Source organism: Eleginops maclovinus, chromosome 20, assembly GCF_036324505.1.
Source record: "Eleginops maclovinus isolate JMC-PN-2008 ecotype Puerto Natales chromosome 20, JC_Emac_rtc_rv5, whole genome shotgun sequence".
Lineage (NCBI taxonomy): Eukaryota > Metazoa > Chordata > Actinopteri > Perciformes > Eleginopidae > Eleginops > Eleginops maclovinus.
In genome coordinates, this window is record NC_086368.1 from 26,309,265 (window position 1) to 26,333,482 (window position 24,218).

Below are 24,218 nucleotides of genomic sequence, written 5' to 3' on the forward strand. Positions count from 1 at the left end.
TGGATTTATTGTCTACAAATGGCAGAAAATAGGGACAAAGTTGGAAAAATGTCCATCCAGTTTTAGTTCAAGGTAATATCTTTTAAAATGCTTAAAATCCAAAGATATTCAGTTCAAAGTATATTAAAGCATATTTAAGGATATTTTGCATGGAAAACTACATGTTTACATGTAATAAATGATGTAAAGAAAGCCTCTTGGCAACGACTGGACTGTAAGACTTCCTCTTGGGTGTCATCTTGATGTGTTACAAGCTGCACACACCCTCCAACACACACACACACACACACCCTTCTAACTGTTCTGACACCACACCAGACTGAGGACACTAGACATCTTCTTCTATCCTCTCACCTCCCCCCCCCCACACACACACACACACACACACACACACACACACACACACACACACACACACACACACACACACACACACACACACACACACACACACACACACACACACACACACACACACACACACACACACACACACACACACACACACACACACACACACACACACACACACACACACACAACCTCTCAATATGATCCACATCTGCATCTCAGATCCAGCGTTTATACAAGATGGCAAATATGCCATACCTGAGGACGTGAAAAGATGGCCTCAAAAAATGCTGCGGTTGGCTCGACGTGTCATCTGAGAACATTTCATTAGAGACACTGTCAGCGGAGATCTATTATGGGCTGGATGCACGGTGCCCGGAGGAGGAGGAGCCACGGTGAAGAACACACACACACCCCACACCTCTAACTAACTCCCAGCAGAAAGGTGTGAGTGCATGACTCCTCAAAACAAGTGATTTGTTGTGACACTGAGAGAGCGCCCACAGTTGTCAGGGCGCCTTAATTGCTCCGGCGGCGGAGGGGACGCCGAGTGTGTCTGCCACTCAGCGCCATGATGTGCGATACCATTAAAAGCTCCTTTCCTTCACATTCGGATGACAAACAGCAACCGAGACGTGTGTGATAGTGTTGGGTTGTTAACAAGTTGTGGTGATGTTTTATTGGGTACGTTAGCATGCAGGCCAGTTCTGTAGTTTACTTATCTGAGAATTTATATTTCTTGGTACTTAATAATTGGACTTTACTACATTTCCGAAGCCAATACATAAACATATCATCTCAGAGCTGAAGTTACTTTTTTTCTTTCTAAGTACAGGCAAAAGGTTCACATAAAAAAAGGAATTACTAATAAATAAAACAAATAAAATACATACAATTAGAGTTAATAGGATCCCTACAGAATTTAAAATAACTAGGTTGACTGTCCGATTAGCCCAACAACCAAAAGGACACACATAACATGCATAAAATGATCATTATTCCAAATAATCCCACTCATTGAGTCTCATTTAACCACCAATGGTTTGAGGCAATATTTGACATGGGCTATGCAATGTATTTTTTTAGGCACCTTAAATTGAGAAAACTCATTGATTGCTTTTTCAAATCAGGTATCTTACCAAACAGAATAACTGTATTTATTATCTGTGGACAGTTTTCATCCAGAACCCTTGGTTAAGTCAATTCTATGGCCTATACTTTTAGTAGTTTTACTAAAGAAAGATTTGAAATGCAGGACTCTTCTTCCCCCCACCGTTAGCATATGTGCATATAAAACGTGCTTTGTACCCGGGCTGATGTCAGCAGCTGATCGAGTGCACAGTGACAGTCCGCCTCCACCAAGGTTACCCAAATTGTGGGTCCGCCTTACAGCTAATGACACCCCTTTTGAATTTTTCATGCATTTTTTCTTAAATGTTGCTTAAAATCTCATCCAGTAACGAAGGGGGCTTTTCCTCTGCATCACCTCATTCATTGTTAAACAAAAACAAGGGCATAATGAACGGCTTGTACTGCATATGCGGGGGGGAAAGGGCAAGGGATGTCCAATAGGAGAGGAGCGGCTTTGATGCTCTCCGTTAACTTAACACCACACTGTGCCGCCTCCAGCACCCAGGAGAGCGACTGAGGATCAGCCCCACCCAGGAGGACTAACACACACTTCACATCTCCAGCAGCAGCAGGCGTGAGGAGCCCAAAAAATGCAATATTAATTCCCCCCTGTATTATGTCTTAATATGCAGTTCATCTTGACTTTTGCACATGACTTGTCCTGTCATTTGCATAGCCCCGGCCTCCCCTTCTCCTCATTTCACAGTCATTATCCACTGAAGTCCCTTTTTTCCCCCCTTCTAATTTTGATGAACTATTTTGAAGGTCAACCCACGTCTTTTCTGACACGCAAGCGCCAAACGTGATATATAGTCCCCGTCTAAACATGACATTCACCCTCCCACGCACGCCGAGGATAAATAATAACGTGTGTTAAAAATGTACTTCATGCTCAATCTTTTTTTTTTTACTACCGTGTTTAAAGCTGCAAATGTATAATCATTTTGTCAAGCCGTATTATATAGAGTGTGAGGGTTTACACACCCCGGCTCTCGATAGCTGCCAATTTCATTACAAATGACACCGGGATTTCCTTCAATTTAACTGTCTTAATTCTTTACACCTAGATCTCATCATGGTTTCACACTCTGCCTTGTCAGGAGCGTCTGGCTCGCTGTAACTACAGCCGGAGCAGCCTCCTCTGTGCAAGAGGCTATTACACACCCCCCATTTTATTACCCATTACTACTGAGGTCATTAGCAGCGAGAGGGATTGTATGCTTCTTAACCTATTGATCAATGTAACTACTACCATTTAATCCTGTGCTGAAGGAGTGAAAATCTGCCTGCGACTGGATGCTATTGAGAGGAAAGGCGGGAGGGGGATGTATTGGAGGGGCACTTTAACTGAGAAATATTGCCCTGGCCGCTGTATCATGCCCATTTAACGCAAACACAGGACGCCAGTCGCCATTTAGAGCACTCCCATATGGTGCACTCCCCCCCTTATCTCCGGGATAACATCATGACTCCAGATGATCCACGAAAAAATATATCACCATATAAAGATCGTCTAAAAAAAGAAAGAAAAAGAGAGTGGTACTGGGCTAATAACTGGAGGGATCCGGCGAGCCCGGCTCTAATCTACTCCGCGGATATGAGGGTGTGAAAAAGAGGGCATTCTGAGGATGCCAGGAATAGCTGACGTTTATGAATTTTGCGAAGGTGTGGCGCTCTCCAGGTGCCTCGTGCACATAAACATTCAGAGCTGGAACATTTTCACACAGCTGCACAGTGACTGCAGGCAATATACTGTACCAGCACAGGCCTGCTGGCTACACACACACACACACACACACACACACACACACACACACACACACACACACACACACACACACACACACACACACACACACACACACACACACACACACACACACACACACACACACACACACACACACACACACACACACACACACACACACACACACACACACAGCTCTAGACTGTGGCATGTTAACTGTCACAAGCACGTGTAGGTCGTACCACAGTGTGTAGGAGGAGCAAAACCAGTTTACAGGAGCAAGAAAGTACATGCAGTGTGTGAACGTATGATGCATAATCGAAAAATCATTTCAAAAAAAATTAAAATGACCTCGATTATTTCAGATGTATTACAAGAACAGTTTTTAAGAACTATTTTCAAAACTACATTTTAGTTTTGACAAAATGATTCATTATTTGGATAACCCTTGTATTCATTATTGAAATAAAGAGTAATCAATTAACTTTTAGGTCTATAGAATATTTAAATGTCTTGTTTTGTCTCAAACATATATACTTTCCAATACAAAAATAAAAAGCAAGAAATATTCACATAAGAGAAGCTGAAAACACAATGTTCTTGTAGATAAATGGAGCATGATTAATCCAAAAACACTAAAAGTTCTTTAAACAACCCTATGTACAAAAATATTCTTTTCAAGGATATTAAATATTGAAATCTACTTAATTCCCATTATTAATGAAAATGCTGATTAAGCAAAAATATTAGCTTTTTTTCTTCTGTTGATCGACTAATCGACAACTCGCCTGATCGCTGTAGCTTTAATATCCTTCATATCATACTGTAGTTCTCTGCATCCTCTCTGATCATGCATAAACACAAACACACACACACACACACACACACACACACACACACACACACACACACACACACACACACACACACACACACACACACACACACACACACACACACACACACACACACACACACACACACACACACACACACACACACTATAGAAAGCAACTGGCAGTACAACACACCTACAGTAAGCCAGTTTAAAGAGAAAAAGTGAAATCTATCTGGAGCTGCACGTGTGAAAACATTAAATAGCCAATGATTTACAGTTATTGAAGACACCCCCCCCTCCCATCACAAGTCAGAGGTCAGTGCACGGTGAGAAGGAGTGAGGGGTGAAGGAGGATACAACAAGGCCCCCCTTTTTACGCGCCACTGAGGCAATTAAGAGGAAACAGAAACGAGGGACGGGGAGGTGAGACCCCGACGTCTCACCGGCCGCAGCTCAGGATAAAAGCAAAGAAAGAGAATTATCAAATTTTCATTTGTGCTCCCGGGGGTCATCTTGTTTTTTGTAAAGGGGGCATCAAATGGAATGGAGAAGTAAAAAAAAGAAGAAAAAAAAGGCCCTGGAGAAATCAGCAAGTGCTAGTCCGTTTGATGCTGTTGTTTCACCTCGGCCTGCAGTGTGGAAACCACTTCCCCATCCTCACCGTGATCATGGAAATGTAGCCGGGATTTCACGGGAGGTATTGTACTTAAAATGATGAGCGAAAAACGTAATTAGTCAAGACTGCAAAGCCTAATTTCATATCAACCATTGAGGCTGATTGAAATCTCTCAAGTGGAGAGCATTTATTTCCCTGGAAGAAAAAGGGAAAATAAACGCAGGATAGGTAACGTTTTCCCATCATTTCAGATTCTTTGTCATATGTTTTTTAAGGCATCCCTACGTGTGTTTAGACCTCCATTAGCCCTTCCTGGTCGTCCACAATCAGGCCGTTTTAAAAATGTTTACAGCTCACATAAACAGGATAATCACAGCCACATTTTTTCTCCCACTCTATATCATCTGTATTAGTTCGAAGTGATGGGGGTGGGGGGTGTCATTATTTGAGCAACTGCAAAAACAAAAGTTCAAGATTGCATTTTAATTAACTTTTCAACTACAAACAAACAGGCTGTTTAGTTTTTCTCTTCTTCGCACAGAACTGATCCCGGTCGGGTTTAAACAAACACAGAGGCGAAGTGAGCCCAACAATAACAGCTGATCTGCAAACTGCATGCTTTTTCCCACACTGGAGGTGAGGTGAGAGCACACAGGGCATACACCCCCCCCCCCCCACACACACACACACACACATTTCCTTTCCATCGCCATCTTTTCAAAAAACATTCAAAATCTGTAGTCCAGAAAATATTTGCAACAAATACATGTCGTTCAGTTTCTTAACGTCAGCTACTGACCTCATCAACAGGGCCCAGGACCCCCCCCTAACACACTCTTAACCCCTCCCATAGTCACTTACATCAACCTACATCATCCATATACTCCATACGTTATCATTCCTCTGTATTTCTGCACATTTTAGCACAATGGTATTAAAAACTGCACATTAAATTAGGAAATACTTTCCTTTTTTTATTTATCATTTTTCAGATTCTTATTTTTCTTACTTTTTTGTTCTTTCTTGTAAACATATTTCCTGTTATTTTTTCAATTGTTTTAATCATATTATATATTTACTTGTCTTTGCAACTTAATTCCTCTCACTGTAGGCACTATCATACACCAAAGCAATCCATTGTATGTTTAAACTTGGGGATACAACTGATTCAGATATAGGTTCACTTTAAATTTGGAAATATTGTCCTTTGTTTTTTGTTATTTGTCATATTCTGATTGCATTTTCTTATTGGTTCTGTCTTGCAAACAAATCCTTTTTAATTTGCCATAGTTTTAAATATAGTTTTATAACATATTTGCTTGTTTTTACACGGTGTGATTACATCCAAAAATCCACAAGCAGGTTATTTCTTGTCATATTATCATCATAATAGCAGCAACATTAAATCAACTGGTTCAGATATATGGGTCCAGACGGTGAGCATTGACTTCAAACACATTTCTTAAAAATAAATAAACCCAGCTTCATAAAACAACTCGAATTTTCCTCTGAGCTTCTCCTCGTCCCGTCCCTGTCTCTGACCTCTGAAGCCACGCCTCCACGCGCTCCTTCACAGCCACAATGCTTCTGAGTGGGCTAACAAATCCAGGCTGACAGCTTTGATTTCTACACACCAGCATCTCTCCTCACCTTTTCCCAGAAACGTCTTGCAAAACCACAACCTAAGGGGCGGGGGGGGGGTGGTGAACTGCGTGATCTAGGGGTTACGCAACACTGCACGTCTTCGGGGTGCATTATTAGAGTAGGTTGAGATTTAATTAAGATCACGGCCCCCACTAAAAATCCCCCTTTAAATGAAAGTGTAGTTAAAAGACAATGACTGACACATCCTTCGTGCAGATTGTTGCCATTCGGAGCTAATCCTTCGTTTCCATGACGGCGGAGCAAAGGGGGCCATAAATGTGCTGCTTTTAAATGCGACCAATTAGCAAAAATATAAAGAAAAGCATTAAATAAAACAGTGTTTAAGCTCCAAACAACCCAAAATAAAGACTCTTTTCTACGTGCAATATGTCAATACTGAATGTTTTAAAATATATAACGATGAGACCTTAAACACACCGTGCAATCCACTTATTACCCTGCAGTCTGAACCCTTTGAAACACAGAGTTAATCTTCCTATCTGAGACACAGAGCGGTAATGACCCTTAAAAAATTGAAAGAAGAGGCTTTTTTTTCAAGTAAAAACACGTTTTAGTGAGGAAAACAGCTGGTGGCTCACAGTATCACCGCTCAACTATTCCCCCCGTCTCTCCTCTGTGTCCTGCCTGCCTGCAGTACAAAGCACAGACCGTCCCTGTAAAGGATATCCCAGCCAGCCCCTCTGTTACCCCCCTAGTACTAATATCTGGTTGCCTATGTCATGGTTTAGAAATGACAGGTGCTCGCAGCCCCTCACATTGACAGGCCACTGCACAAATAACGCCCCAGCCTGAAAGGGCTAATGCACTACTAATGAACAATAAATCAACTTTGATTACAAACTGTCAACCCAATCAGCTCGCACTCCAGCTCTCCCAAACTGCGAGTCCCGGCACAGCTGCACGGCATTACGCTGCCTCCTAAAGTCTCCTCGCACTTTTGTTACCCCCCTGATGCAAGGTGCTGAAACATTGCAGCCAGAAGAGGAGAAGTGAATCACACGTGAGCCCCGAGTAGTATAGCTCGTTAAACTACAGAAAGTCAATATCTGTCTTCAGTGTAAAAACCTCAAAGCTGTCACATCAAACTTGGACAACTCTGCAAGCCCTTTTGTTGGAATCACACACACACAACTTTTCAGGAAGATACGAGCGATGACATTTGGAGTGACAGCGAGTCTCCAGCGTGCTTTTGTGGTGACCGTGTCAAATATAGAGCAGTCTTAATGCACTGTGACACCGGGAGGATTAGGCCATCGCCGGAGAGCAAGCAAAAGTCTGACCGGCAACTCATTCAGAAATCTTCACAAAATAAAAAAGCAAAAAAAGCAAAAAAATACTTTCTGCATATTTGACACACTGGACATATATTCTAAGCAATAATACAGTTATAATCTGAGAAATAAAAGGCAAACCTGTCTCCTGTTATTCTTAGAACTTTCCATAATTCCAGCAGCATACAGTAACAGTGCAGGATCCTGCTCAACTGGTTAGCTCACTATCAGAGTAAACATAACTAAAACAAACAGAGTCAAATGGGCAGACTGAAACTTGGGGGGAAAAAAAAGAAGCAGCTTAGGTATCTCATACTGTAACTGACAAACAAGAGCAGCTAAACAAACTGTTGCTACGAGTTGAAGCGAGAACAGATAAACACAAGCAGCTAATCCATACGGATGTTCGGAGAGAGAGGAAAATCTACCGTACATGACACCTGTGTTCTGCCTCCGAAGTGTGAGTGTCTCTACGGCAAAGTAACTGCCTCTCTCATACAAAATTAACCAATTACAATGACACAACATCAGCAACAGACAGACAGACAACAAAGCCTCCTTTCCTTCTCTCCTTTTCCCCAGTCAAATTAAATTGTCAAGTTTTTTTTAAACAAGAAAAGCAGCAGACAAAAAAAAAAAAATCACAGAAATCAATCATATTGACAAACCTGACAAACTCCATTTAGCTGGCAGGGTAAACAGAGTGCTGGGCCACGCGGTGTGGAGTGAAGCAGAGCGGAGAGCGGCAGTGAGGGGAAGAGAGATAGAGAGAGGGAGAGGGAAGTGTGTGTGTGTGTGAGTGAGAGAGAGAGAGAGAGAGAGAGAGAGAGAGAGGTGGAGGCTGAGGACGAGCTGCTGTGCTGCAGAGGCTCCAACCCTTCCTCGGGATACAGACAGATTGCACGCGCAAGGTTGCTCCCCGGCTGACAAGATACAAAACTATCCAATCAACCACGCCCTTCTCCACCAATCACAACCAGCCTTCTAAACATAATCAATTCAAATGGGGCCACACAATAGAGGGGTGGGGGCTGCTGGCTGGGTTGCAGGTGAACCCGTGCTTTTGTGTGGGGGCCCCTTTGAAAAAAAAAGAAAGAGAAAAAAAAGACACAGTTGACGGCTGTTAACCCTTTGACCCCTGCCGGGTCTCCGGCCGTGCTTTTGAAACAATGGGAGCCGAAAGAAAAGAGGCCCTTTAATTAAACAACAGATAAGTAAACAGCGAAAAGAAAGAAAACTGGCCCCCGCTATCAGCCGCTTTATTGTTCTGCTAAAGGGAACTGTTTACAGTGGCGGAACAAAGGCGCAACTCATTTCACAAGCTGGAAACAACAAAATGCTCCAACGCTCTTTGTACTTTTTCCCCCTCTTTGCTGAGAAAATAACACATTTTATTCAAGAGTTTAGAGAAAGTCGTATTTATGTTTTGTCTTGTGTTTCGTCCTGTCATAAAATTCAACCACAGCAGCGTAAACTTTTTTCTCTTCCACTTTTTAAACACTTATCCTACAATTTGGCCTCAGACGAGCTAAAACCACTCAACATTAATAGCTAACATTACAGCAGCTACAGAAAAACCGGGCGATCCATCCAACTCCATCCCAATGAGAGCAATTAGCTGTCATAATATCATCACACTCCTTTAACACCCGTGTGCTCTCACCAAGGGGAGAGAGACGGGAGAGGGAAACAGGACCCTGCCACCTACTGGTGAGCCGGCTGAACTCACAGGAGAGGAAGAGAGGAGGGAGGAGGAGAAGAGGGTTTGTATTTGTTAGAAGAAGAAGAAAGAGGAGGAGGAATAGAAGAAGAACTATAGTAAGAAAAATACATAGAAGAGGAAGTAGTTCAAATAAGCAAATGCACAAACATAACCTATTCACAATATTTCTATTTTTGCACCATTTTTATTGTCTTAAGTATATTATATATTGCACTGTACGTGGAGGAAGAGCCTGGGACTTGAGATTTCCATTGCCAAAACTACACTTTAGCTATTGAATCTTGAATATAGGCCCAAAATTGCATACATGCCAAGACAGATGTATTTTTTAGAGATATGTCAGAGCAAAAAGGCTGCCATATTTCTGTTTCAGTGAGCAGAAGGGGGTTTGGAGTCTTGCACCTCTCCAGCAACCTCTCACAATATGTTCTTTTTTTGTGTGTCCCTACCGGGTCTCGAACCAGTGACCATTCGGTACAGAATCCCTGCAAACCACGGCACAAACCTTCTTACTGAGCAAATCATTCCTTGTTCTCATGCCCACTCTGAATCCATTTTATTCTGTAGTGCGTTAAAACAGAACGAAATGGAGTAGCTCTAACGATGAAATCACTTGTGCAAGACACTTAACAAAGAGGCAAAAAGGCATGAGGCGGGATTAACACCTCACTTTGTTAATTATCATGACAATAAACACAGGGCCGGATGCTAAAACACAGCTCGTATCAGCGGCGGCTATAAAACCCTCTTGGCCGAGGATGAAGGAATGCATCTCGGGATGCGTTCCAGTCCGCAAACACACTGGTAAAATAAACAAGAGGGGGCTGCAGAACAAGCCAGCGCTCTCATGTGCTAATAACTAACAATGAGCTCTGCTAAGCCGGCCTGACCTATATAAATTATTGACTGGGACACCTCAAGTATCCAAAGTGACAATTCCAATACATATCATAGTGAATAATTAAGGAGGGAAGAAAAAGGCGCTTTTATTTTCTATCTGACACCCTCGAGATGGAAAAAGACAGTGACATGGCAGGCATGTGCACAAACACACACAAACCAACACATGTGCACAAAGTGGTTTCGGCTACACTACTCTCCCCCGGCACTCTCCCTGGGGTGGCATGTCGGCGTATTCTCAATAAAACACCTTCTTAGCAGTAATAGGCCACTGTTCTCATTTCAACGCTCCCAAAGGCCTCATGATAAATTTAGCAGGCGCACAGTTCAAGCTTCTCCTCTCACACACTGTCTTTCTTATCCATTGCCTCTGTGCCTGCGCCATGTAAAATAATTACACATATGTGTCGATGCGATACACACGGTGTATAGATTTCTTTTTTTTTTCTTCTTCTTCCCTCACGCACATCAATATCCCCGAGCCTTGAACCAGGCGTCCCCTGTGATAGTTTACAGAGAGCGCTGAGCGATTGTGTTCCTGACAGAGTGGATGACATTATATTTCCTGCTTGAGTTAGAGTGAAAGTATGAGTTAATGTCTGGTCTCCGCTCCGGCTCTGGCTAAAGATAACGACTCGACTCCAATTACAAAGCCTTTCCCGAAAAACAGTAACACGGCCAGGGAGTAAAGCTGCGCCGACATGCCAACTGATGTCTCAACTGCTACTACAGAAAGAGGAGGGGAAGAGGGGAGGAGGAGGAGGAGGAAAAACTAGAGTCGCTCTTTTTTCTCGAAATGCTCCGGTGACCTGGACCATTGTCATGAGAAAACAAACAGTGTGTTTCCGTGTGTGTGTGTAGAGTAAATCATTGTTTACTGATGGTGGGGAGTCAGCAGGGCAGGTGTGGGACCGATATAAATAACAGCTGCTCTATATAATATCCCCAAGGCTGCACGAATAACTTTTACTGTGGATCCGCAACAGTAAGACATGACCTTTTTTATATCTCTGTATATGTGTATTATTTTTACAGAACATTCAATCAACAGTTTTTTTTTTTAGACTTGGCTTTAAGAACCCACATTTGAGTTTTGGTGACCCACTCTCATGCAGTGACATCATTCAGTGGGCTGCTACGTGATTTCTGCAGCAACACGAGGAGGGGAATTTCTTTTTCTATTCTGAAGTCACAACAAAACTAAGAGTCTGGCCTTTTCGATTAAGGCTTAGATTTAAGTTTCACACGCTGGTTTTGTTTCACTTCCCATCAATTCAAACTGAGGTGGCAACTCAATTAAGGAATATTCTCATTATTATTATTTTTTGTTTTTATCTCAGTTGATCATTTGGGAAAACAGTGAAACATGTCCAACACAGTTTCTCCAAACTCAAGATGACGTCTTAAACCTTCAGCCAATCTCATATACAAATGATGTTAAATTAAGTGATTGGTATTTTCGACATTACACCCATATTACACTGTTAGTATACAAGTATTGGTATAACACCCATAATATTCCAATGTTAGACTGGGATTGCACCCAAAATACACTGCTTTTACAGCATTATTAAATATTAAAACCCCCTTATTAAAGCTCTATTACAGTGTAATTACACCCATATGACACATGTAACACCAATATTACAGCCATATTACAGCCTGTCAAATGACTGTATCCCCAAAAATAGAGAAATCATTTAAAGGTTATTGTTTTGTAATCCCTTAACCCAGATATCATTATTTTAATCTGATATAAAACAATTAGAAATGCAGGAAATATCTTTTTTTTAAGGAGGAAAACAGACATTTCTGCAGTCATTTCACTTTTGTATGATGATAAAACTATTTATATTATTTATGTTAGTCAAATAGTTTAAAATCAAATCATTTTTGCTGCATTTATTTAACATTTATTTCTGTTTCAATGTTGTAGGTCAAGTGAAACGGTTTCCTTATTTTGACACTGCTGAGTTTTATAAATAACTGGTGCTGTGTTTTTATTATCAGTATTAAATTAAAAGTGTGTCACAATTGTTATGACATGACAGTGAGCTTGCGTACGACTTACAGTACCCATACTGCCTCTGAAATAAGTCATATTTACAGTGAATGAGGTTATAACCCTGAAGCACTGAGCAGAGTTACAGTAAGTCACGCCTGAGTCACACCGTTATGGCTTTACTTCTAATTTCAGTATTCCGGAGCACATTGTTTAGTCAGCAGATGTGAACTGTGTATTTGCAAAAATATTTCCTGAGGTGATGATGCCAGCCGGAGTATAACGGAGCTTGTGTTTCAAAAATGTGTTTCCATCTAGTGTGGTTTTTCACTTCAGTCAAAACAAGAACACTTTAGGGTTTGAGAGCTCGTCGATTTGAGTAGGTGGGGGATTTTCTGCCTCGACTTGTTTTATGAGATTGAATCGTCTTCAATCGCAAACTATATTAATACACAGCGAAACTAAGAACTCAGTCATTTTAATATTCCATTAGAATGTTTTTGGAGGGGCCGTGGAGGTATAAAATTAACTTTACTACATTATATCTCAAGCCACAAATAATATTGAGGCTTTGAGAGGCAATCACAAACATATGTGTTCATAAATACACTGAATAGAACTCTGTCATGTGGGTGGCTAATGTCATCACTTTTTAAAGTAAACAATCAATGCAGGACACCCACTTATACCATGATAAACCGTTTAGCTAACCTCCTCTGTGATAGTCTGCCCTGTTTCCAACCCCAACCAATTCCTGTAGGTGCAGGAATGAGTCCCAAAACCCAGGAATGATTTAGGATTTAACTACCTACAGTTCCCTCAACTCAAAGCCAACATTTGTCATGTGGGGTTAGATGCCTAAAATAAGGTCTGTGGTTAACAGTAGCTTTAGACATTTTCACGTTGTGTCCTATGACATAAAATACATGAGTAATTAACCCACTCATGAAGGTCGGAAGCTTCTATGCGTCATAAAAATTACGGTTTCTAACAAGTATCTAAATGAGACTACTAAACATCATCAGGCGGAACATTAGTAGCCATTAGCTTAGCGGCGGTGATGAGAAGTCATGCGACCGTGATGTACTTTGTTTATTGCCTGACGTTAGCTTTTTACTTCTGGAGATTGCATTCACGGTGGTGCATTCAATTGGAGATTATCCAGTAAAACAAAACATGTAAGTGTCGTAAGCGTGTGCAATAAGTCCATTGGAAAAACACCATTGTTTTTTGTCATGGGAGCCCTTTCGATGCCAACTTCCAGGTTACGGTTTAACCAACACTAACCCTAACCCCAAAGATGAACACTCTCATTGTTAACTTATTTAACACTGTAAAATCGTATTAACAGTGGGTGTCACTACATGGAGGTTGTAGTGGTGTACGGTATTGTCCAACACAAAGATAAAACCCAACTCCAAACCATGTCCTCCTGTAGCTGAAGGCTCTTCTGTCTCTGGATCCCTCTCATGCTGTCTGACTGAGACAATATTTCCCTTTCCCAATCCAAACAAAAAGTGAAAATGGAATCTGAGGTTGTCAAAAGTGCGCCACGACGACACCCCCGAAGAAAAATGGCATTGAGAGTTTGATGCTGACTTGACTGCACCTTGCATGGCTGTTAGTGTTTATTAATGCTATGGTTGACTGTGCATCCATCCATCCTTCCCCCCCTCTGCAAAAGGGCGTGTGAATCCCTCCAAACAACACATGCTTGACATCAAGATATAGTGCCAGAGGATGACACAAAGATACAACACATTTTAGGGGGAAAGTGTGTTTGGGTGGATGCCTGAGAGGGGTGGAGGGTTGAGAGGGTTCACTGCTTGAAGGGAAACATCAGGCCTGGAATGAAGAGAGGGTCCTGAAAATGGTAAGTGGCTCCGAGCGCTGTGACTGGAGTCAATTCGACAGTCATCGTTTTGGCTTGGATAGAGCTCCCAACGCAGCAAACCCCCCCACCCCCACCACCTTCCCTTGTTTCTGCTTGGCTGCGTGGAATTGGGACAGATGACTTCATTCTGACAGGATTAACCCAAACCTGGTTTTAATCTATACAGTACACATAACACATTTTTACAATATGACAAGGAAAACAAGCAGCAGAAGAGACGGCCTGATCCCGGGGTTCCACGCGAGCACCGATTGGGCTGATCATTCCTGACAGACCGTATCACCTCAAAGCAACGCGCGAGTCAACATGAGATTTCATTACAGCATCACCTTGAGACTTTTTACAAGCACAACGAGATCAACTCCGTCTGACGATCACGCACGCTACTGAGGAAGTGTGTGATTTTACTGTTAGAGACACTTTCCAGGCGGAAAAGCGGAGATATTCTGAACGATATTCAGGAAGATATACGTGCCAACACCACATCCTGGAGGTAATGAAGCTAAGACAAATTTAACTTAGGGCGGCATCACACACAAACAACTTTTTCCTGAAACAGTCCTCGACCACTTGTACAACTCCACATTTGCTTTGGCGTATGTGATATGGATTCCTGTGCGGTGGGTGGATAAAGTAGTCTAATTATACCCATTTAGCAGCTCAGTATTTAGCTAGCTAATTTCCTAGTCAACCATGCCGTTTTGCTGTACTAGTCACCAAAATGTATTTGATAAGCTGCAGAGGCGGCTGGCCCATAGGGGGCGCTGGGGCTCTGCCCCACCAGCTGTTGAGGGGAGAAAATATTTTTTGCATATTTTTTTTTAAATCAATGTCAGTTTTACTTAATAGTGTGTGTGCCTACATGCAATTTAAATCATTTAAACAACATTTCCACCAACTAACACTCATTAAACAGTGAATTTCCACTGACAGTGTATCATTCTCTCATGGGGCGATCGGCAAAGTGCCCCTGACCGGCAGCTAAACAGCCAATCCGGTTATGGTTGCTAGGGGGAAATTATGAATAATTGGCCTATCAACGTCGCCAAATTTAACGCCGGTGGGGCGCTGGAAATTTAGCCCCAACTACTACGTAAAATGCGTGAAGGTTTAGGATTGCTGTAGCTACATAAGGAGCCAGCGATAGTTTTTTTTCGTAGTGCGACTCCCAGACTCTGTCCTACGCTACGTGGGGAAAAAATACGCGCAACGACGAAGAGAGATGATGGCGATGTAATATGTAATAATATTATAGTATGTAATTGTAATATAGTTGTGGAGAATGCTTTGTTGTTTCTCTCAGGCTGTGACATGCAATGACAACTGTATGGCACTGATGCTGTTTTCTCCAAGTAAATGCATTTTTCCTTGAGAGAGGGTATTAAAATAATCTGTTTATGTAAAATGTTTTGAAAATAACTTGGTTCTAAATTCTTTGTATATGTTACATTTTAATAGGAAAGTTCTGTTTCATTCTCTCTTCTCAACCCACCCTCATTCACTCACTCACTGTTGATTTGTATAGATTCAGCTGAAATCATACCCTTGTTGTTAATTCATCCCTTGATTGTATTGTATAGTATTTGATAGCATAAAGTCTAATATAGCTGTAAATTGTTACTTTTTCTGTGAAGCTGGAAACTGTGAAATTAAATTATGATTGTGGAACTGTAGTCATTTTCCGACTGTTCATTTGAATGCTTATGCTAGATTAGGCAGGGAAATCTGTTGGCACACTAGCCCCACCAAGATTTTTTTTCACTAGCCGCCACTGATAAGCTGGCTGGTGGCTAGCTGCAGCACTGTGTCCAAACACTTGAAAAATGCTAGCTAGCTATTTGTTGTCTCGTTTGACTTAACCTAAATTCATCAAACTACCTGGTAGCAAACATGCAGATAGGCCATTACTAGTCCACCAGTCTTAAACACTGGAAAAGACAACACATTTGATCTCATGAAATGACATATGGATGGTACGCTTCCTGCGAGGCAGAAGCTAACTGACTGCTTGAAGTTGTATTGGTTTTAGGCATTTAAGAGACAAAGTAATTCAGCTTATTTTTCGAAAATGCCAAAACTTTAAGTCAGCCCAAGCCACGCTGCTGGTGATTACCAACATGTAACCTATGAAATATATCAGGCTAACTCTATAGGCTAATAGGCTGGTTAATATTAGCAATCGTAAAGAAGAATGACTCGTTCTGTCTCTCTTAAGACTTTTAATCTTCCAAATGTATTTCACCCGAAAACAAATACACTCCTTCTGTCTTGGTCGGTTCTCCCTTGTGAAAAGAGAATCTTGATCTCACAGAAACTAACCAAGAAGATTAATTCACTGTCACCTCGCCAGTGGGCTACCGCTGCCTCGCCACTTTGGGCCACTTGCCGACTGGACTTTGGGAGCTCCTGGAAATGCTGCCTCAGATCGCCCCGCAGCGCTGGCTGAGCTCCAGCTGACAGGCTTCGGCCTAGTGCTCTAATGACTTACAGATTGGAGCGCTGTGGTATACATGTGTCAGGACAATGCCATGGGCCTGCTGCAAAAACAGTAGGAGAGAGAGAAAGAGAGAGAGAGAGAGAAAGAGAGCCGGCGGCTTCTCCCCGTCCTGTCAGACAGAGGCTTGGCCCCTGGATTGTGTCACATCACGCTTCCCCCCAACAGACCACAAATGAAGGATGTGAAGAGCAAACGTGGGGAGGAGGGGCGTTGGAGGGGCGCTCTACAACTTAAAAGGCTTTCATCCTGTAAACTGAAAAGACATTATCTTTTGACCTGGAGATGCCCTCTGTGAGGCTGTACACTGTGGTGTGAAAACAGAGGGAGAAAGAGAGCAAGGGAGAGGAGGGAAAAAAGGAAAGCGGCAGGAGTAAAAGTGCGGATTGTGGTTTCAACTGGTAATAGTACAGATAAGAGAATTGTCTGCTGGAAATGTTTTGAAGTATTATCAGTCGATTCTCTGTGTGTGAAGAATAACAAGCGATGCACCTTTGACATCGTGGAAATGTTCAATGCAACATTTATCAGCAACTAGTGAAAAGTGTTTCTTATTTCAAAACAAAAGGCAATCCCTTTATTGTAACAAATATAAAACACAATGAAACCCAAAGGACGTTCTTTTAGTTTCAGATTCCTACAAAAGACACTTTAAGATGAAACAAAGCTCTCGATAGTAAGTGACGTTATCATTTTCCTACTCAGCTCTGGTTCTGGCTGTTCATGTATTCTGCTTTTCAAAACAAAAGGCCATCACTTTATTACAATATCTATAAAATAATGGAGACTCTTTTAGGTTCAGATTGAATCAAAAGACACTTCTTTAAGATGAAACGAAGCTCTTGATTGTGACGTTATCATTTCCCTACTCTTCATTCGACTATCTGCTCTGGATCTGGCCGTTCATGTCTCCTCACTACGATCAGCGCAGACGCAATACAGTCAGAAAGCAGTCAATGTCATTCAAGCAGCGTCCACACAGGGAACTTAGGGTGGCTGTACCTCACACTGTACCGGTAACATGAATAATGAAGGCCAAATCTCAGGTGCAATCCTGGATGGGAAACAAGCATAATCTGGGCTTTACACTGATAGCAGAGACACCATGTTGACACAACATCTTCTGCCCAGCTGAATGCAACATAATCCCCGGTAGGAGGGCGGATTCCTACCAAGGATCTCTCGCAATGGGGTAGTAGTTAACCAGCTAGGCTCGGCGCACCACAAATGAGCCTAAACCCCCCACCCCCCCTCTTCCTACCTCAGCTCTGGTGGACTATCAGCGAGGGTCCGACAGTGTTGTTCCTAATTACCTATTTCTCCACTCCTGATCCTGCGGCTGGCATAATTAGTTACCTGGGGCTGCAATCCAATTTGAAGTGATGACAAGAAAGTGATCCATGAAAAAGTAATAAGTTAAATCCAATTTCAGCCTGCCTCTAATTAAATGCACATGGAACTAATGAGTCAAACCCTACCATTTCACTGATAATGGTAATTAGCGGGGTGGGAGTTGCCGGCTCTCGTCGCCGTGCCGCTGTAGGTGTAAAGCGCCAACCAAAAAAAGGTAAAAAGCGTGGCATGGTTTCTTTTAATCACACGTGTCATTCAGTCAATGTAATTTACTGGCTTTTTGACCAGTCAAGTATGTTTAGCTGCTTTCCTGCCTGCCTAGCAGCTGTTTGTATCTCCAGCCTGATTAAAGCGCCTCTAGGCTGCCGAGTACACAGCGGAGGCATCTTCATCCAGAGGCAGGGGTGTAGGGGTGTGTGTGTGTGTGTGTGGGGGGGGGGAGCACCCCTGTTGGTGAAATAAAACCAAAGAGCCATTTAATGCTGATCAAGGATCCTGAGGCTTGTTTGACTCGTATTTTTACCACTCTGTGCAGGTCTTTTTTCTTCCTGTATATACCGCGCTTCATTATTTTTCAACTTGAATGAGAATGAATTGGAAAGTGAGTCACATCTACAAATGAGTAGAAAGTCTCTGCGCACATCTCCTCGTGCCTAATGGGAATAGCGCCGAGATGAATGGAGCCCCCGTCCGCAGATCAGGTGCTTTTATGGGGTGTCAGCTTACTACACAGCCCCGTAATTGTTGGATCATGTCTTTTGATGACCCAGTCCGGCTCAACAGAGAATCATTATCGAGGTAGTGGATGTTCTGTGTGAAGGGGGCTCCTCTAGGCACGAGTTTTGTTCTTAAAAGAGGAAGTGAGATGAGAGGAGATGTGTTTGTGAAACAGAGAAAACAAGAGAACCACCACAAGTGAAGAGAAAAAAAACACAGATGTAATACATCCTCTCGCTGATGTTTATGTATGAACGCTTGGCTTTTTAAACTGTGTGTGTGCATGTGGCGGGGGTTGTGTGTTTAATTAGCAGAATATGTAATTTCCGAGATAAACAAACACTTGTCTGGACCTGTGGCTTTTTTTCATAATGGCGAAATGTAACATGCAACATTAGAGAGCAGCCAATTTGCAGATACTACAGCAAGCCGGTGCTCTCTTCATAGAGGGGAGGGAGAAAGAGGGGGGGGGGAGAGGATGCCGGGGAAAGGGCCCGACTCTCTTTTCAATAGCTGAGTGACAGCTTGGCCAAGCTCTCTGTATACATTAATAAATTAGAATTTTAATTTTGTCTTTGTCTGCAGGAGATGGTCTAGTACTTCACTGTGTACCAACAACTGGCTGTACGCTGGAATCCGCCGTTGAGGGTCCCCTCTGTTGACCTCTGCAGCACAATTCCCTGCCAGGCTGGGGAAACAGTTTAGTTTTGATCCTTTTTTCGACTTATTTGAATCCTGACAAATATGCACACAACTGAAAAGGTCATCGCAGTCATACTTCATCCTCTGGAGCTATTCCGAAGACATCTGCACAACAAAGAGGCTTTTTCACAACCTGACATTAGACCTAGCCGCTACAATAGCTCATTAAAAAGGGCCCCCAAAGGGATAGTAAGGGTATTAAATATTATATATATACACACACATAGAGAGCGGGGCCTCCGTATTAATTACCAAATATGCCCTGAAGTCGTTTGCAATTTCACACTGACACAAACAACCTCTCGTTGTTCAAACAAAGATCTACATCTCTGAGGCAGCTGATCTGAAATTAACGGACATATTGCATCAGATATCCATTCATATTACAATCAGGGGCAGGTGATAAAATAAAGACACTTTTTAGACTGTTTTTATTTGTGCATCACACAGGAAGCCGTCCCACCACCTCTGTAACTGTCCTCACTTCTCTTCACCTCTGAACCCTACACCTGGATCCCCCTACCCCACCCATGGGCTGCTCCATAGCACCTCCTGCTGCTGATGGTAGAAACCTGCCCCCATTCTGTGTGGATGTGTATGGAGCGGTGCTGAAAGGCAAGCAGGAGAAGCATGGAGTCTCGTCTGCTTACTTCTCATGAGAGGTTTGCAGTTTTTCTCCTACCATCATGTCCTCTTTTCCCCTGCCTTTAGCCAAGCTGTGCAACTCCAAAACTGAGACAAATCATTCACAGGTATTTCTGAAATTCAGATTCTTCCTGCTTGTTAACATAACACTCAAAGTCTAGACTGTACATTGTATTTAATATTCCATTCATTGCACTATTATCTATATAATATCCTGCTTTCTATTTTGACAGTTTACAGATTATTTATTATTATTATTTGTATTTGTATTTCTTCTTTTGTCTACCCTTCATGATTGTTTATTTCTTCTTTTTATTTCTAATTATTTTCTATGCCTTGTATTGTATCATGCTGCTGCAACACAACATTTTCCCAGTTTGGGATTATTAAATAAATTCTTATTTTCTTTGTTCTTTGAAAAGATTCCTGCTGACACCAGCACTGTTTTTGAATCGCAAAAACAACAATTTACGCCATGACAAATACAGTCACCTCATTTGAGACCCCTCGTAATGTTTCTAAGAATGCTACAACGTCTACGTCTGACTGCAGTGTGTAAGAAAAAGCCTCTTCCACCTCAGAAGTCAGGATCAACCACACCATTTGTGTTCCTGCACTGGAATGAGCTCATGGGATCCAATCAGGCCACACAGAGGCTTCTCTAACAGTCGTAGAGTGTATATATTTCACAGCAGCCTCCCATCCTACATACCTCTGCTTCTATGTCAAGATTTCGATGACACATTTTTTGATAGTGTGTGTGCAGCTTAATCACACATAACGCTGGAGCACACATAACTGCAAATGTTGCACTGCCAATTTTAATTTCCTGTTTGCGAACCTAGCCCAGTACTGAGCTTTTTTCCCTGCACACTTTGTTCTTGTGAGAGTTGCAAAAGTTCACATCATAGTTGTTTCTTTTTTTTTTAAATCAACCACAAAGCCGAATAACAGAGCCATCTGATAATCACAAGTAAATAAATGTCTGACGGTACCTGCAGGCTCTGCTGCTTGTCGTTGGCTTTGGGGGATTTGCGGCCAGTGGTTTGTTGCTGTTGTTGCTGCTGCAGGAGTATCTGCCGAGCCACTTGGAGAGCCTAATAAAGAGAAATACATAAAGAAGATTCAGTCAAATAGAAATCCTAGAAGGAGATTTGCTAAAAGTCCCTTGAGGACACTTTGATACCTATTAAGAGAGCAGATGTATCTCCTTACAACAATATTCCCTTGGCCTCCTGATAGATAACAAACAAACATTAAGACTTTGCAGTTAAAGCTGGTATAAACAAAACCCTGCAATGGGAACAATGCTAGGATTAATTCACAGTGAGAGGAGAAAAAAAAATCCTCTGCGGAAGAAATGTTTATCTGCATTTACAAACAAACACAAAGACACTATCAGCGCTTTTGATCCTCCTTTAGCTCGGTCAAACTCCCCAAATAAAAGGCTTTACGCGGCCGCTCCGAATATCTGTTAAAGGACATGGCCTTCTCAGTGGAAAACAAAATACAGTGCAGTCACATGTTTATTGCTCCAGCTACTCCCTTTCCCCTTACGATAAATAATCAAACATGCCATCCAGAGCAAACAAAGCTGGAGAGAGCCGGGGGGAAAAAAACACACTAGCTCTAGAAAACGGTCAGCGATACCAAGAAAAGCAAGCGTTGTGTTCCCACAGTGAGCTGGCCCTGCCTCACACCTCCACCAGTAAACCATCTGGGTAAATAACTGGCCTCATTCTTTCCGTGTTCCTCAGACGATTGCTCCCACAATTAAACAAACAGCCGAGCTCATCCCGCAGACAGACCAGCTCCCCGAGTCTATTATTTGAGAAGTTCAGAAATTGTAAATGGCAACAAAAAAAAGATGAGTAAAAAAACAATAATAATGACTTGTGAACGAGTGAGTGAAACCTGTGTGAAAGTAAGATATCTTCAGGGAAAGGCAAATGGAAAGCTCTGCGGACGGATGAAAAGATAAGGATAGGTCTGAGAGTCGGCCTTAGTTCGGGAAAAGTCTCACAATACTTTAAGACGGGGAGGCGAGAGACAGTTAGGGGTTGGAGCGAACAGCTGTACGACGGTCTATGTGTGTGTGTGTGTGTGTGTGTGTGTGTGTGTGTGTGTGTGTGTGTGTGTCTGTGTCTGTGTGTGTGTGTTTTGACCCTCCCAAACACACGGCTGTCGGATGACATCATGAATATGACCACAGGCTACAAAGAGGCCACACTCCTGGCATTTCACCATGCTTAAGTTTAAAGTGTTTAAATGATCCCCGTCTCTCTCCATCTGTCTCGGTCTGTTCTGAGCTGAAGATAAATCACACGTATCTCTCTCTGCATGCCTCCACTTTGAATTTGAGCAGGGCGGGGGAGCCCCTTATGCATGTACACTCATAAAGAAAGTGTACATATTGAAATGATGTGAGAAAGACAACAGTTGTACAGTCATACGGAGCATGATGATAACCTATAATCATCCAAACACATCAATATTTAAAATAATGAAAAGAGGTTATTAAAGCTAATTGAGGTTATTTACTTCTAATTAAATCAGTTTATCAAGTTATTTAATATTTAATATATATTGAATAAACTATTTAAAAAAACAACTTCATTTCCACTTAAAGGAAAACAAAAACAGATAAAAAATGCTAAGAAATATCCTACAAATAAGATACCTTGGCATCAAATAACCAGCTTTTAAAAAACTATTGTTCTATATATATATATATATATATATATACACATGTTGCAGTTGTTGCCAAAAGTAAACAAAGATTAAAATTATATATATATATAAATATATAAAACAAAACACAATTCATATATTTGTATGATTGGGAGATGTGGTGTCATTTTTTAAATAATCTACAAAAAATAAAGATTATATTTAATTGTGAGCCCCCAGCAGCACCATCACAAACTTAGAAAGAGAAAGACTGAATGAGTAAGAGTGAAACGCTGATCACTCATGTGAGAATTCAAGAGAGCAAGAGAAGGTGTAGGAACATCCTTCTCGACGCCCAAGGCGTGGTATTACGGGCACACTGAAGAGTAAACAAACGTGGCTTGTTTTCTTTTCCTTGTAAATGATGACACATGCAGTAAAATGTGTGTGTGTGTGGTGTGGTGTGTGGTGTGTATGTGTTTAGAAGCGAGGGTGTTGGAACAAAGACAGTTGAGTCAACAGGATATGATAGGAAGTTCAGACAGTAATGGATGGAGAGATGCATTTCTGGGAAGTCTGACTTCATTTTAATCTCCATGTGAGGCAAAGCTAATAAAACACTGTGAATGATTGGCTACTATAAGTATGTACGGTAATTGTGACATTGCTGAAACATCAGGATGTTAAAAAGCACATTCATACTCTATAAATATGATTCTTATTAAACTTAGTAGAAGGGGGTTTTATTGGCCGAGGAATAACCTGGTACATGTTGGAGCAGATCGGAATCACAAGGTGGATACACACATTATGTTTCACTTTTGTTAACATTGAGGTGGTGTCAGAAAAAGCAGAAAAATGACTTCCTGACCGAGAAAACTCACGGTCACTCCCTCACAACTCGGAAAAAACTATCCATATCAATGTGTTGTTTGATTTTAATGCGCTTAGCAACAAAGCAAAACGAGTTTATAGCATCCTTTCGTTTCCAAATTACGACTAAAAGCTCATGAACAAACCAAATTGGGAAGAATGACCCTAACACTCTGGGAACGGGATTAAATGAGGAGCATCCGAATGGCGGCAATCTTTTCTCTGCGAGTTCTTGTCTAGTTCCATAATGTAACTCAAAGTAGGTTTGTTGGCAGAGTAGTATTGGTGCAATCAAACACAGGTAGCACTAGAGTACTGTCTTTCAATATTTTCTTTTTGGTAACGATAGGAAAGTTAATTGAATATGGGATAATTGTGACCGAATCCTCCTGATCATGTCAGCAACTACATTGAATGACTGTTCCAATTAAAGTAAGGGCAATAATCATGTGACCCCGCACTGGCATATGAAATGAAATGCCTGGATGAGCCGTCTCAATAACTCCACAAAGACACAAGGCGAGTAAAGGCTGTTGTTGGTACCAAGGTGAGGTCAACGCTCCACATTTAGGAATGCTGCCGTCATGTTTGCATTTACAAAAGGCCACTAGAGCTGGCATGCC

At 41.9% G+C, this 24,218-nt stretch overlaps 1 protein-coding gene across 13 annotated transcripts in view; it reads right to left on the reverse strand.

Annotated features, from left to right (window-relative positions):
* The window catches only part of foxp1b (forkhead box P1b), a 187,828-nt gene that overhangs the window by 45,247 nt on the left and 118,363 nt on the right, over window positions 1-24,218 (reverse strand). For 10 of the 13 annotated variants that reach the window (XM_063910559.1, XM_063910560.1, XM_063910570.1 and 7 more), the window contains one exon: window positions 21,048-21,149. In XM_063910559.1, coding sequence (XP_063766629.1) covers window positions 21,048-21,149 — 102 coding nt within the window. Of the gene's footprint in view, window positions 1-7,763; window positions 8,175-8,290; window positions 8,503-21,047; window positions 21,150-24,218 lie in introns of those variants that run through there. The other 3 variants (XM_063910568.1, XM_063910567.1, XM_063910566.1) reach the window with 2 other exon arrangements.